This window comes from Eurypyga helias, unplaced genomic scaffold, assembly GCF_000690775.1.
Source record: "Eurypyga helias isolate BGI_N326 unplaced genomic scaffold, ASM69077v1 scaffold45583, whole genome shotgun sequence".
NCBI lineage: Eukaryota > Metazoa > Chordata > Aves > Eurypygiformes > Eurypygidae > Eurypyga > Eurypyga helias.
Window position 1 is genome coordinate 15,821 of NW_010243893.1, and position 13,269 is coordinate 29,089.

At 44.8% G+C, this 13,269-nt stretch overlaps 1 protein-coding gene across 1 annotated transcript in view; it reads right to left on the reverse strand.

The window, feature by feature from the left end:
• The window catches only part of MLLT1 (myeloid/lymphoid or mixed-lineage leukemia (trithorax homolog, Drosophila); translocated to, 1), a gene marked incomplete at its 5' end in the record, with an annotated part of 24,624 nt that extends 13,781 nt beyond the window's left edge, over window positions 1-10,843 (reverse strand). The window contains 2 exons of the mRNA XM_010149569.1: window positions 7,900-7,982; window positions 10,663-10,843. Coding sequence (XP_010147871.1) covers window positions 7,900-7,982; window positions 10,663-10,843 — 264 coding nt within the window. The remainder of the gene's footprint in view (window positions 1-7,899; window positions 7,983-10,662) is intronic.
• Window positions 10,844-13,269: the final 2,426 nt, after the last annotated feature.

Sequence of the window (13,269 nt, forward strand, 5' to 3'; positions counted from 1 at the left end):
TAGCGGCGCCGAGGAAGCCATGTCTTGTACAAACTACACCTGTACTACTAACGTCTGGTAGCTACACCTGGTTTCCGTCAGAAGCGGTACCCTAAACTCCCTCGGGAGTCAAGGTCTTGGGTCCTACCTCCCCAAACAAGGGCAGGCAGACATCCAAGCAGACACATACAACCCAACGGTCTCCCACGCACAACCGAGAACAATGCTACCAACACGGGGGTCTTCAGACCCACTTTTGGAAGGGTCCTGAAGAATCCAGGCACACCCGAGAGGGTTCAGTGCCTCCTAAAACAGATGAAATGTCAGCAGAGTACTTGGAAAATACACTGCATTGTCATTTCCCTCTTTTGCTACAACCATTAACCGAATCATTAGCGAGCTCTGCGTGTGTGTGCTTATGCTGGAGTTAAAACAGCAGCTGCAGAGGGTCCCTCAAAGTCTATTAAACTTAAATGAAGGATGAATAGAAATCCAAATGTGGCCTAAGAATTGTTAACTAGGAAAAGCCTTTTAAAAGCACAGAATAAATTGATCTTGGATACATTAGCGAAAGCAGGCTTTACTCAAAAGCTGGGATGCCATCACGCTATCAGAGCTCTGCTTTGTCATTTGCCCACTTGCTTTCTGAGAGGGGTAGCAGATATGTTTCCCTCTGATCTTAGGTATCCCATTTTTCATATGGACTCAAAAGCATCAGAGAACTCCCCCAAATATTTATCGTACCTCTGCGGACAAGCTTCCACTTTTTGCAAAATTAAGACAGTTTTTCAATGAGATTTTTCTGTGACACAGAGACCACGAGCACCCTGGGAACAGAGCCCCAGACAAGCACCACGATCATTAAAATATCCTTTGTACTGTCTCAGGCCATCAGAACCCACCCCCCCAAGTGAGTAGTTAAGATTACAGCACTCCTAAAAGAACGAGTACAAAAGTCTCAAAGCAAAAAGCTGCAAATAAACATTCTTTCCTTTACTGCCTTCACTGACAGCTAATGATTACAGCTCAGGGGACTCCAAAGCTTAACCCATCCGGTCCTCCCTAAAAGGTTCTTTCCTCCAAACTACCATCTCGGAAGCGAGGGGGGGAGGGGGAGCAACAAACCAACAAGGAATCTCTCTCTCAATTGACCTGGACCTACACAATACTCTAAATTTAAATGGAAAGCCAAACTGAATCCACAGTGCCAGACTTCAAAGCCTTTCTAAATAACACGTTGGGTTCTACACATCCTGCTGCTTGGAGGTGCAACGGAGCGTAGGTGCTTTCTCACCCTGCGAACTTGGGGCCGGGCAGCTCGCTTTCTTCCCGCACTCCTGCTTGAGCAGCAACCGCTCGCGCGAGCAGACCTTCACCCGCAGATGATTCCACCTTCTGACCTGCAACCCTGGATGTCAACAAGCAAAGCTGAAAAGCACAGAGAATCCTTTCTGTGGGTATTTTGCTCTCCGAGACCGTAAGCGTTACTACAGGGCCCCACTTCCAAGAGAGGCTTTAGAAACAGATGTGAGCCATCCTTTCTAACTGGTAGGTACTGCGGTTATTCAGATTAAAACCCAGTGGTCAGTTCGGACACGCAACGGTTAACCCGGGAGGGGAACTCTCAGCAAGCCACCTTAGAACCTCAGTTTACAGCTGTCCCTTGAATCTCAGATGCCAGAGGAGTAAAGCAGAAGTGTGTACCACCAAGCCAGGGCCGACCTTTTATTCGGAGCCGCGGTAGATTTCCCTCCAGCCAGGGGATCCCCTTGCTCCACCTCCCATTCCCAAAGCCGAGTATGTTACGCTTTATTTTTACCGTTCTCCAGCTTCCTGTCCGTACTGATTGCCAGTGCCCGGCTACCAACACACGACTTGCTTTACCTTTCTCCTGAGCTCTGAAGTAACGGGTTAAAGTTCTTTTGGCACTTTTCATAAGAGGAGGAATTTTTCAAAGTCTTTTGTTAAAATTTCCTTGTCCTGTTTTTAAGGCAGGGTGTGCCCTTTGCCACTTAAACACAAATCAAAAGAATTTCACTGGTAGCGTGTGCATAAAGCTCATAAATCACTTTTAGAAAGCCATAAAACAAAATTATCTACAAAAATCTAGCACACCAAGGAAGCAGACTCATGGTTATTCAATAACCATAACATCTAACACTACTTCCCTTTTGCCATAGATCCAGCCTGACAGAGTCATTTATCCGCAACCGGTTCATAAAGTCTGTATAAATGAAACCCCCTTTCCAGGCTTGTACAACCCGTTTGACTACTCTTCCACCCCTTCCATTTAACAGCAAATAGCCCAATATTCATTTTTGAAGCAAGTCACCTTATGTTACACTCAGCTAACAAGTCCGGGGAACACCCTTAACCCTGCAGAATCTCAAAAAAGTAAAATAAGCGAGAACAGCATTTTGGAACTCTCCCCCATCTGAAACCTATTTTACTTTGTTTGAAAATTAGGAAAATGTACTCACTGCTCAAAGACGAGCATTTAATAATCTACTGGCTTTTAGAAACGGATGGCACGATGCTGGCACGGCGAGCAAAGCTGCTACAGTCAAACACGCTTCCTCGCCAGGCACTGCCATCTCTTCAGCATATGGAGATGCCACGCTGAAGAGCTACTGAAACACACACAGCCCCGGCGTTTTGGCCAGGAAAACAGTCTGTTCGGATAGAATAATGGGTAAAGTGATCATATGTATTAATTTATGATAGAAAAAGGTAAAAAAAGATTCACCGCTCAGCAGCAGCACAAAAAAGTGCTGCAGTTTTAGCAAGACAATATAGAACACACCTAAAAAATGTGAGTAACAAATGCTTCCGCTTAGAGGCTAAACAAAATGACAAGTTTTACTCCTCCCACAACTTTCAGCAACACTGAGTAAATACTGAATCTACTCCTCCTTTCAACATGCTACATCTACTCCTCCTTTCCTCCAACCTGTGCAGACCCTGCCCCAAGAGCACAGCAGTTTAAGTAAAATCCAGCGTCTCACGCAAACGCAGCAACATTCCTTGGGAGCATTTCACAGGCAGGTACCTTCCCGATGGCACAGTCCTGACGGATCCCCAGCTTCACCTACCCTGCCGTATCTGCACCCATGTCCAACATCTCTAGGGAGCTCCTACTTTGAAACACAAACGATTTTTCCCTTCTCCAGTATTTTATATATCGCATCTATAAATGCTGCAGAAGAGGTAAAATATGCGTGTTTTTATCTTGAACCTAACTGGAAAAATCAAACGGATTTCTCTGCGTTCTTCCCTTATCTCCCCTTTCACCAACAGAAAGGGCCCCAGTTCCGTGTATCCATTATGTAAATACAGGAAGCCTTTTATCTCGAACAGTGAAATTGGGAGGTAGTACTTTCAAAGAGATTTTAATACAACACCTCATCCACGTTGCATTAGTTATCATCTGCCTCATACAGCATGAAAGTATCCTAGACCTTCAGCCTTTGTTGGAGAGGATCGATCTAATTTGATTAGGATGCAACGAAGGTGGTGGCGAGTGAATGCCAAAGCCATACCTGTATTACAGCCTCCAGATGACGGTGTGTGCCGCTGCGAGATGTATTTGGAGGCAACAATGAGGCCAAGAAAAAAGCCTCAAGACTGCTGAAATTGAGTGGGGGAGATGGAAGGGGAAGAGCAGTAGAAAAACAGCAATGCATTTACTGTACCCAGTTGGTATTGATTCAAGCAACAGAAGCCACTACAGCAGCCACTAACAGCAGCCCTCGTTACAGGAAGGAACACAAAGGGTTTAAAACCAAAAATAGCGTACTAACGTTTCAGTCCAACAATCCCAAATGATCCACGGTCATTAGTCAACCGTGCTTTCAAAAGCTTCATCATCCAACCTGCTGAGACACTGCCGTTTGTTTTTCAGGTTCAGCTGCAGAGGCAAAGGCTCTGGCAAGGCACCCAACCCCAGCGAGACGGCCAGCCCCACGGCTGCGCACGCCGCTGCAACTCTCCGGAAAGCTGATGCACAAACCTCCCAGGTTCACAGCGGTATTTCACGGAATAGTGCTGTAAGTCAAATGACAAGGCTGAGAAAGCACCTGCACGGCGATGAACTGAATTACGGCACAGGAAGGACAAACACGCCAGCCACACGTAACTACGTCTGTAGAGGATCAGAACAGGCTCTTGCGCCTCTCTTAATACCCTGCTGACGCTTCCCTCTCCGACAGAAAGGCACTGAAAGCTTCAGCGGGCCCGAGAGCACCGACTTTCCTACTCCAAACAGACAACAACAAGAGAGTACTTCAACACAGAGGGTTAATGGGCACTTTTGTGCAAACCTGCCTAAAAAAAACCTCCCTGTTTTTAATAAAGTTCATTTAAAACATTCTTAAACCATTCCTAGCAAAACCGTTCCTTAGCAGTGAGCAGGCCCGTGTTTTTTTAGCCAAAGCAAAGATTCCACTGGCTCTGACAACCGCTATTTATCATCCCAGTAACAAATTAGAACAGGGAAAGGAAACAGCAGAGAAAGGAGGCTGAAACTGTGGGAAAAAAAAAAAAATTCAGCCAACCAGATTAGTCCGCTCCCTCTTCAAATCCTTCCTCTTCTCACCTCTACAAAGCTAACCATGCCCGGATAAACAAATCCCAAAGCCCTCCCAACTCTTGTTTCAGCTGAGAGGACACACACACACAAAAATGTGCTGGAATGTAGGGAGCATATGGCCAGAGACCCACCGACTCCTGCCCAGCCACCTACAACACAGCGTTTCCTACCCGATCCCAGAATCAATCCGTAACCTCTACTTGACAAGAGTTACTCAAGGAGGAGTCCCAAATGCTGTCATCAATCCAGGCAAATTCAAAACAAAATACGCTCCGTGCACAACAGCTGATCCCCACCAGTGTCAACAGGTTTACAGAGATCAGAGCGAACATATGGCCTCGAAGTAGTCAAGACTTATTTATTTGGTGCTTTAATGTCACATTCTGTAATCGGGAGAAAACAGGCTGTATCCTAAGCCTTTGCCATTCCTCCACCTCTTTCCCAGGCTTTTTAATTTCTACTATTCCTCAGACTTTGCTTATCTTCTGTCTTTGCGGACACAGGCACCTCTTACATTTCCTTCAGCTCCACTTACTGAAAAGAATCATAGCTCTTAATATTCCAAGGTGGCATTATCACCAGTGGGCAGGGGAGCCAAACCCTTCACATCATCAGCAGCTTCTAAGCTTCCAGCAACCACAAGCACCATGCTTAACTTCCAAATGTGCAGAGAATATAGCGTTTGCTGATGTAAGGACGGAAAAAATCACGTGTAAGCAGTAAAGGCAAATTTCGACCAAGTTAGTACAGCTGACACATTGCAGGTTGCTGGTGGAACCAGGGAACAAGTCTCTGTTCAGGTGACTTGCTGGGTGATGGGAGCTGTGTTCCCCCTCAACCACCGTCTGCCCCAATGTAATCACAGAATCACAAAACTGTTTGGGTTGGAAGGGACCCCAGAGATCATCTCGTTCCAACCCCCTGCCATGGGCAGGGACACCTTCCATAGACCAGGTTGCTCCAAGCCTCATCCAGCCTGGCCTTGAAGACAGCCAGGGATGGGGCATCCACAGCTTCTCTGGGCAACCTGTCCCAGTGCCTCCCCACCCTCTGCGGGAAGAACTCCTTCCTGATATCCAATCTAAACCTCCCCACTTTCAATTTAAACCCGTTACCCCTTGTCCTGTCACTACAGACCCTTGTAAAAAGTCCCCCCCAGCTTCCCTGTAGCCCCTTCAGGTACTGGAAGGCTGCAATACGGGAGGTGCTGTCTGAAACTCCTCAATTAGTCAATGCATCAGCTTGTAAGTGGAAAAGAACTTCTGCATAATGCATAAAGTGACACAAACAGTGCAAAGATTCATAGTTTTGAAAAGAAGCCTGCAAATAAACCTGTTCTCCCATTTATTTTTCATGTTTCTAAAAACCAAAATGCCAAAACCAAACTGCTTTCTCCTAAATTAACTGCTACTTCCATTGTTTCCACCGAGAACAGCGACCACCTATTTCCCGTATTTCTAAGAGCCACCCTCCCACTAATGCTAGAAAGAACAACCACGCAGTCACGTGTCCAGAGCAACAATGAGAAGTGATGACCCCGGAGGGGTGAAACCAAGTTATACGCAGGCAAACTGCCAGTTCCATATTCTGTGAGGAACATAGGAATGTCAGGGACAGAGGGCAAGAAAACCACAGTCAATGCAGACAAGTACACGCACAAAAAAAGCACAGGAGAAACAGAAACGAGAAAGATCTGAAGCCTTGGGAAAGACAAAGCCATGAGAGACCTGCAGGGAAAAAGGCAAGTGTGAGAAAAACTGGGTGAAAAAAGGAAGGAAAAATAAGAGTAGAAACAAAACGTTGGTCACCCATCCCAGTCATGAGAGATTCTCCTGACAAGAAGTCAGCGTGGGGAAGTTCCTTCGGTCAGGAACATAAAGGTAGATTTTGAAACTGAATTAAGACAACATACTGCGCAGATGAAGAGTTTCCCGATTTCCATCCCAAACCTCAGAAAAGCAACCAGAAATCAAACTACTTTTAAGCTTGTAAGAGGTTTGTGGGTTGGTTTTTGGTTTTTTTTTGCATTCACATCGTAGTTTTCAGTGTTTGCCAAAAAAAACCTGCTTCTATCACCAACTTCCATCCCCTACCCTCGTAACTGCCACTGCTCTTCACATCCTTTTGGCTTACCCCACCCACCCAGAAGAAACCTGTGGCAAAACGTTCCCAGGTTTATAGGACAAGTTGCCTTGTGGTTCAGCCTTGTTATCTGCCTTATTACTCAGACCCATAAAACGGGGTAAGAGCAATGTGGTAGGCCAAAACCCAAACTAAAATGTTAATTATTCTCAACTGACACCGCCAGGATAGTAAAGTGTGCTAGAGTGGGGCGAGAAGGGAACAACAGACAGACAGTTTGTGGGAGGTGCAGTGGAAAGGATGCTGGGAAGCGAACCAGAATCAGGGCGTTCGCTGTGGTCCGCTGTCAACAAACGTGGGGAACAGCTTGTGCCAGGAGGGTCGAGGGGGGTGGGGCTGAGAGCATACATCATAGTGATGTGGCTTAATGATCAGGTTTTAGTTTATCTACGTTCCCTCTTAGGGATAGGAAGCAGAACATTAGTTTTTCTCATTTAAGTAGTAATCAAAACCAGAAAGATTCAGTATTCACATTCAACAAAACAATTTGAAACCGAGTTAATATGAACGCAAGTGCCCAAATCCATATTTTCATAACCTTCTTCAAGTCATGTGACCTCTGTGGTAAGACATAAAGCAAGCAGTAAATCCCACATTTTAACTTTCATATACTTGTTGGCAAGGCATCTTGAGATTTAAAATATTTAGTGGTTGGTTATTTTTTTGGAAGAGTACTGAACCAGAACAAGAATATTTTTAACGTAGCTGTAAATACCTGTCCTACACATGCAAATGTCTTGGGCCTATACAAATTTTGTACCTGTGCAATTAATTTAATAACACTGCAAATAAAAAATGCATTTTTAAATATATTGCCAGTCAGCAGAGTATTTACAAAGGTTTATAAAATCAGTGTTTCATGTTCATTTACTTCCCTATTTGCATAAATTATTTTAAACTGCTATAATACTATCCACGCTAGAAAAGCCTGGAACAAGAGATACAATCTCTGTTCAGAATCTCGAGGACCATCACACTGTCCTGATATTACCTTTCTATACAATTTCATTTCTGCCAAAAGCTCTCTTTTGAAGTCTGGCAGCAGCTTCCAACTCCCAGTTAAATTCTATTTATTAGACTAATAAAAAACACACACATAAAATAGTCACATAATTTAGAGTCTTTCTGTCAGGCAGTTTCAGGCTCTGGCGCAGCTCAAAACAATTAGAAGACCAGAAATCAGATTCTACCTTATTTTTGAAGTACACTTCAATGGGCATAATGAAGCCTGCGTAGCCAGACTCCTCCACTTTGTAAGGGGGCTCCTTGCACACTGAAAAGAGAACAGACAAACATTAACTTTCAATATAATGCAACTTAATCTGAGCCAAAAAGGAGTTGCAAGATGAGCAATGGGACTCTGACAACCCCAGAACAGACGTAAAACACTGACCTTTGTGAAAAACCAAACCAAAAAAACCCCCACAAATAAGATGGTGGTCATGGGCTGAGTTAAGAACGTGAAAATCTGTTCTTAGCTCCTCCCAATGAAAGGAAACATAAAACACCCCATGCCAGAGTCTCCCTGAGATTCTCCCCCCGTTTTGCAGTGAGATACAATTACATTTCTGTGCTGCTCCACAACAATGAGAACTGCCAGTTAAAGCTGTCTTGCAAAAAAAGGCGAAGACCCAAAAGGTGGGAATTTGAACAGTACGGAAAGGTAAAATGTGCTTTGGGCCCCCGTTTACTGATCAACACACTATACAGCGCGAGCACACTTCTTTCCCCTTGCCATGCTCACTCTTCAGAATTACCCAACAGCCACAGCACAGGCTGCTTCATCCAAACCCGGTAACAGACCTGGAGGGCAGGTGAGCACCGCTACGTATTCCACATCCCAGGCAACGGAAAAGCGTTAAGCACCCTGCTGCTAAGGTTACAGCGCTGCTTACTGCAGAAACACCAGTTACAGAAGTTAATCCTAATTAATCCATCTACATTCTCTCCTGCCTCAGCTGTGCCACTGCCTGTCGTATCTTCATGCTACTGAATCCATCCTACCACCCGCCGCTGCGTTTCAGCGCAGTGACAGCCGACTGGAAGGACGCTAGGATCCTTCCTCTGGCCACGACATCGCTATAGAGAACATGCCTGAAGAAACATGAGACCGACACAAGTATTTTTCCTTCTCAGAAACTGGATGCACTTGCATATAATTTATGCGCTACAATATATGTAAATAAAGTCAATTAAGTAATTAGAGGAATTCAGTGCAAATCTTTTTACTTTCTCTGAAGAATTGCAAGTAATTAATATGATTAGGAAACAGCACCTCAAACCTCAAAAGCACACGGATTATTTTTCTTTCATGTAGATGTATTATCCCCAGCTTTAAGCACTTCTACCACCATTCAGGTGCTAGAAAGCAATACTCAAAATCCAACTATGAAAAAAAAACCCCCATATCTAAAAATAACCAAAATCTCCAGACTTGCTTTAACTTGAGTTTTATAGAAGAACCATTTAGGGGAAGAAGCCCAAGACCAGAGAGCATTGCCAACATGGCAGCAGGAAACTTAAAGCCTATCTGCCAAGCAGCCTTTGTTCCTCTGCCACTCTGTTCCAACAAATTGAGGTTACTACAGGCACAATCTGCCGGCAGCACAAGCCTACCTTCACCAGCAGATTCTGCTCCAAGTAAGAGCAAGCCATCTGAAGAAACCCTTCACCCAAATCTCGAAATAGCACGCATACACCATGCCATTTACGTACAGCCCTGACAGACTCTGGTCAAAAGCACGCTGGCGTTAGGAGCAAGCTTAAGCACGCAAAACCTAGAGATCGGAAACACCGACTCCGGAAAGGTGGATGATATGGCAACTGACTGAGCAAAGCCCAGGGACTACCCTGCCACAGTTGTTGGTAATAACGTAATTACTCCAGATGACAGGAATTGTAGCAGAGCAGATTGTTACTTTTATCCTATAAATTAGCTTTCAGCTCAGTATTGCACTTGCTTATCATACATCAGTTTTACTACACCACTTTGAAGGAGATATTATTAACATACAGACTGGGTTCACACCCTTACGAGCCGAACACCTCTGAGTTACTCTCCACTGTGGACTCCCACAAATCACCAGCGCAGTAGGTACTCCCAAGACATCCTGCGTGACCAGCAGAAGCATTTCAAAGATGCCCATTAGGTGGTAAGTTACAGCAATGCTCTTCAGCAGCCAGCGTTCCTCGTAACGCTGCCTAGATGAAGTTACACAACCTTAAGCAGATTTAAGTCTTTGCTGCTGCTGAAAAGGGCAATTCCCGCACCTCCGCCTCAACCGCGCATCCCTGCTGCGCCATGCCAAGAACGAGGTCCGCGTCGCTGCACCATCAGAAAGAGCAAAGAACAGATCCAGCAGAATTTTTATATTCCCCTCAACCTTGCTGACCGCACCGAGCTTGCACACGCACGTGCAGCTGGAACGTACGGCCAGTGGCAAACGGACCCCTGCCCCTTCGGCATCCCTGAGTAATGCTGGGTTTAACACTACCCGAACCAGCACCCAGAAACCGCAGGAATCCTGATGGGTACTTAACACAAAATTCTGCATACTCCAGACTGTATACGAGCCCAAAATCTGAGCATCTCTCACCAATCACACGCTTTCAGCTTCTCTTGGCCATTATTAATAAATCAAAACCCCCTTTTCCATTTGGTAACATGAATTATCTTCTGCTGTCACAGTGTCTTGAGAACCTGCCTGTGCTAACACTTAAATAAGAGGAAGCACCTCACCTCCAGCCCTTTCATCTGAAGAAAGGTCCTATTCTCCCTGACCTCCCTCAAGCAAAGATGGTAAAGGTTAAAGCTGAAGTGCACGCAGCGTACATTCTGCTCCTCTTCAAGGAGATATTTTACAGAAAAGTATCATTCCAAGACAACCCTGACTTGCACAAAGCTCTTTCACAGAGGGAAGACTTACTAACGTAGCTTCAAAAAATACACTCACCTCGCTTGGGTTTTGGGAAGCTCTCATGCAGCCGGAAGACCACCCTTTCCACAAAATGCTGGATGTCGCACTGCTCCGGGCCACGGACAAACACCATCCAGTCATGGGTAAAGCCTTCGGTGGTGGGCTTTTTCCGCAGTTGGGCTCGGTGCCCCAGCTCCAATTTTACTTGAACCGTGCACTGTTTTAGGACAGAGGTAAGACCATGAGCCGAATGAAAGAGCTGACATGTTATCCACCAACAGAAGACGCTAGACCACTGCAGGGGAGGAATACAGCAGCCTCCACAGAGAGATTAGTCTAATTGTGAAAAACACACAGTGTTGTCAACAGAAAAGGTATCAAAAATAGCTCCTAGAACCATTTTCATACTTATTTTCTTCCTAATATTAGCATTGGAGAGAAAACAGCTTTAGAAGAGGCATAGGTTTAACTGCCTCACTTATCAACTAAATTGTCAGCAAAGTCCTAATTGCGGAATCTTTATTTCTAGAAAGTGTCAGAGGCAGAACTTGATGTTCACAGCTTACAGAATTCACAGCACTGACAGAAAACTAGTCTTAAAAGAGGAAAAATTAGACCATGAATTGGTGGTTTATGATATTCTCTGGAATATGTAATTCATTAGAATAGAGCTATGATGCTCCTTATTTTCTTCTGACTGTATTTTATGACTGCACTTTCAAAGACCAACACGCAGCATGCCTGCCCAATATCCAACACTAAAACGACCTAATTCTCATTCTGCCCTCCCGAATCCTACTCTAATCACAGAGCAGCAGAGAAGGTGTTATTCAGTGTCTCGCTCAAAACACAAAAATCCCATTAAATGTCCTCAAACCCAGACTAAATTAATTGAAGATCCACATATTATTGCAGACTTCACAGTCAGAAGAAAGCAAACGAATTAAACAGATGTGACAGAGGAAAGGCAAATGTGATTCAGACCCAAGTTCAAGCAAATCTTAGGGCGAGATTTACAGACAGGGAACAACACCCAAGGTATCCGACAACATACCAAGTTGGCATATATATGTTACACAGACCAGACCAGCAGACATCTCAAACTAAACCCAACAAAATCCAGCTTCAGCAACTGGAAGCTTATAAAAAAAAGGGGGAGGTTTTTAGTCCTTACCCCCTTCTTCACCTAAGGCTTGAAAATACATGTCTTGTTCTTTCTGGCAGTTCTTAATTACCACCCGGAGAGGCAACAGTATTTGTCATTACCTGTATTACAGGTGGACACAGAGCCAAACTGAGGGCATGATGTTAGACAACGAAATGGAAAGAGAAAGCTTCTGGAGCTGTAGACAAACGTTTAGGAAAAGTATTATCCTCATTTTCCCACTGAGGAACTGCAACAAGGAGTATGACCATGATTAACGCTTAAAAACCACTTTGCACCTCCAACCTGACATTTCATAGGAATGTGATCTTCAGACCATGGTTAATACTTTCTGAAAAGGCCTCAGTCACTCAATCCCAAGTGTTCTTTTTGTAAAAAGATCACAGAGGATGTCTACAGAGTACTGGGCCTCAAAGCTCACCTCCCAAATTGTAGTCCAGTTCTAATTTCAACTGTAAACCTTAACACACTCCTTCAGGCAATTATCTTCACAGCAAAATACCTTCAGCTGCCATCCAACACATCAATTCTAAGACTCAGAGACAAATCCATCTAATGAATTGCTTCCCCTCTATTACTGCAACATTTCTTCAGTTTACTTCCCTCTGCGACTCCTCTTGGCTGGCCATTTTTTCCTGTTCTGCACTTCAGGGCTTATCTACACCGGCTCCATCTTGCTCCTGCGCTAAAAACGAAGCTACGCGGCCGCCCGTTCTCTCACGTCGTATTAAGGAATAAGAAAAAAGGCAAGGTGTGTTTCACTCAAAGCACAGCAACCTCTCCTGTGCTGGAAGAGACAGTCTGCCTAAACCCCAAGCTGGCTAGGAGGGTGCTTGCAGGCCTGCTTTATCTGGGATACTTCCCACAGTGTTCACGCAGGCATCTGCATCAACTGATCCAGTCTGTTCAGCAGCTTCACGTTATCGATTCCATAATTACCCTTTAAATTGTGCTACTGTTGCCAGTTACTACCGCTCTCCAGAGAAGTGCAAATGACTGTCAGTCTACAGAATTTGCTTTTCTGGTTGAAACGGCTGAGAAATTTTAGCTGAGAAACAGATGGGGCTATGTGGAAGAGAACAAAATTAAACATAAAGAGAACTGTTTAACTGAGAGTGAAAGTTGTACTTGCTATACTCCTCACATACCGGTCCAATTAACAATCGCTCTGAATTAAGCCAGAAGTTGAAACACATTTGAAAATAAGATCTTCTAACATAACAAACATCCGAAGTTGCTCCACTGAAAATGGAGGGTTTTTTTTTTTCCCAAGCGTGTCTCTCAACAAAGGGAAATCGGGTTCCTATTCAAACAATTTGTAATAATACAAAGGAGTCTGCTTTTCAACTCCTCAATAAACACTCTGAAGGCCGCTCCGCTTTTTCGTTTGATGTGCTAATGGCCTGAAGGCCCGTTCCCACTCGCTCTCCCCCGGCTGATGACCCGGCTGGCGGGGCGCACCCCCGGCACGGAGGTGA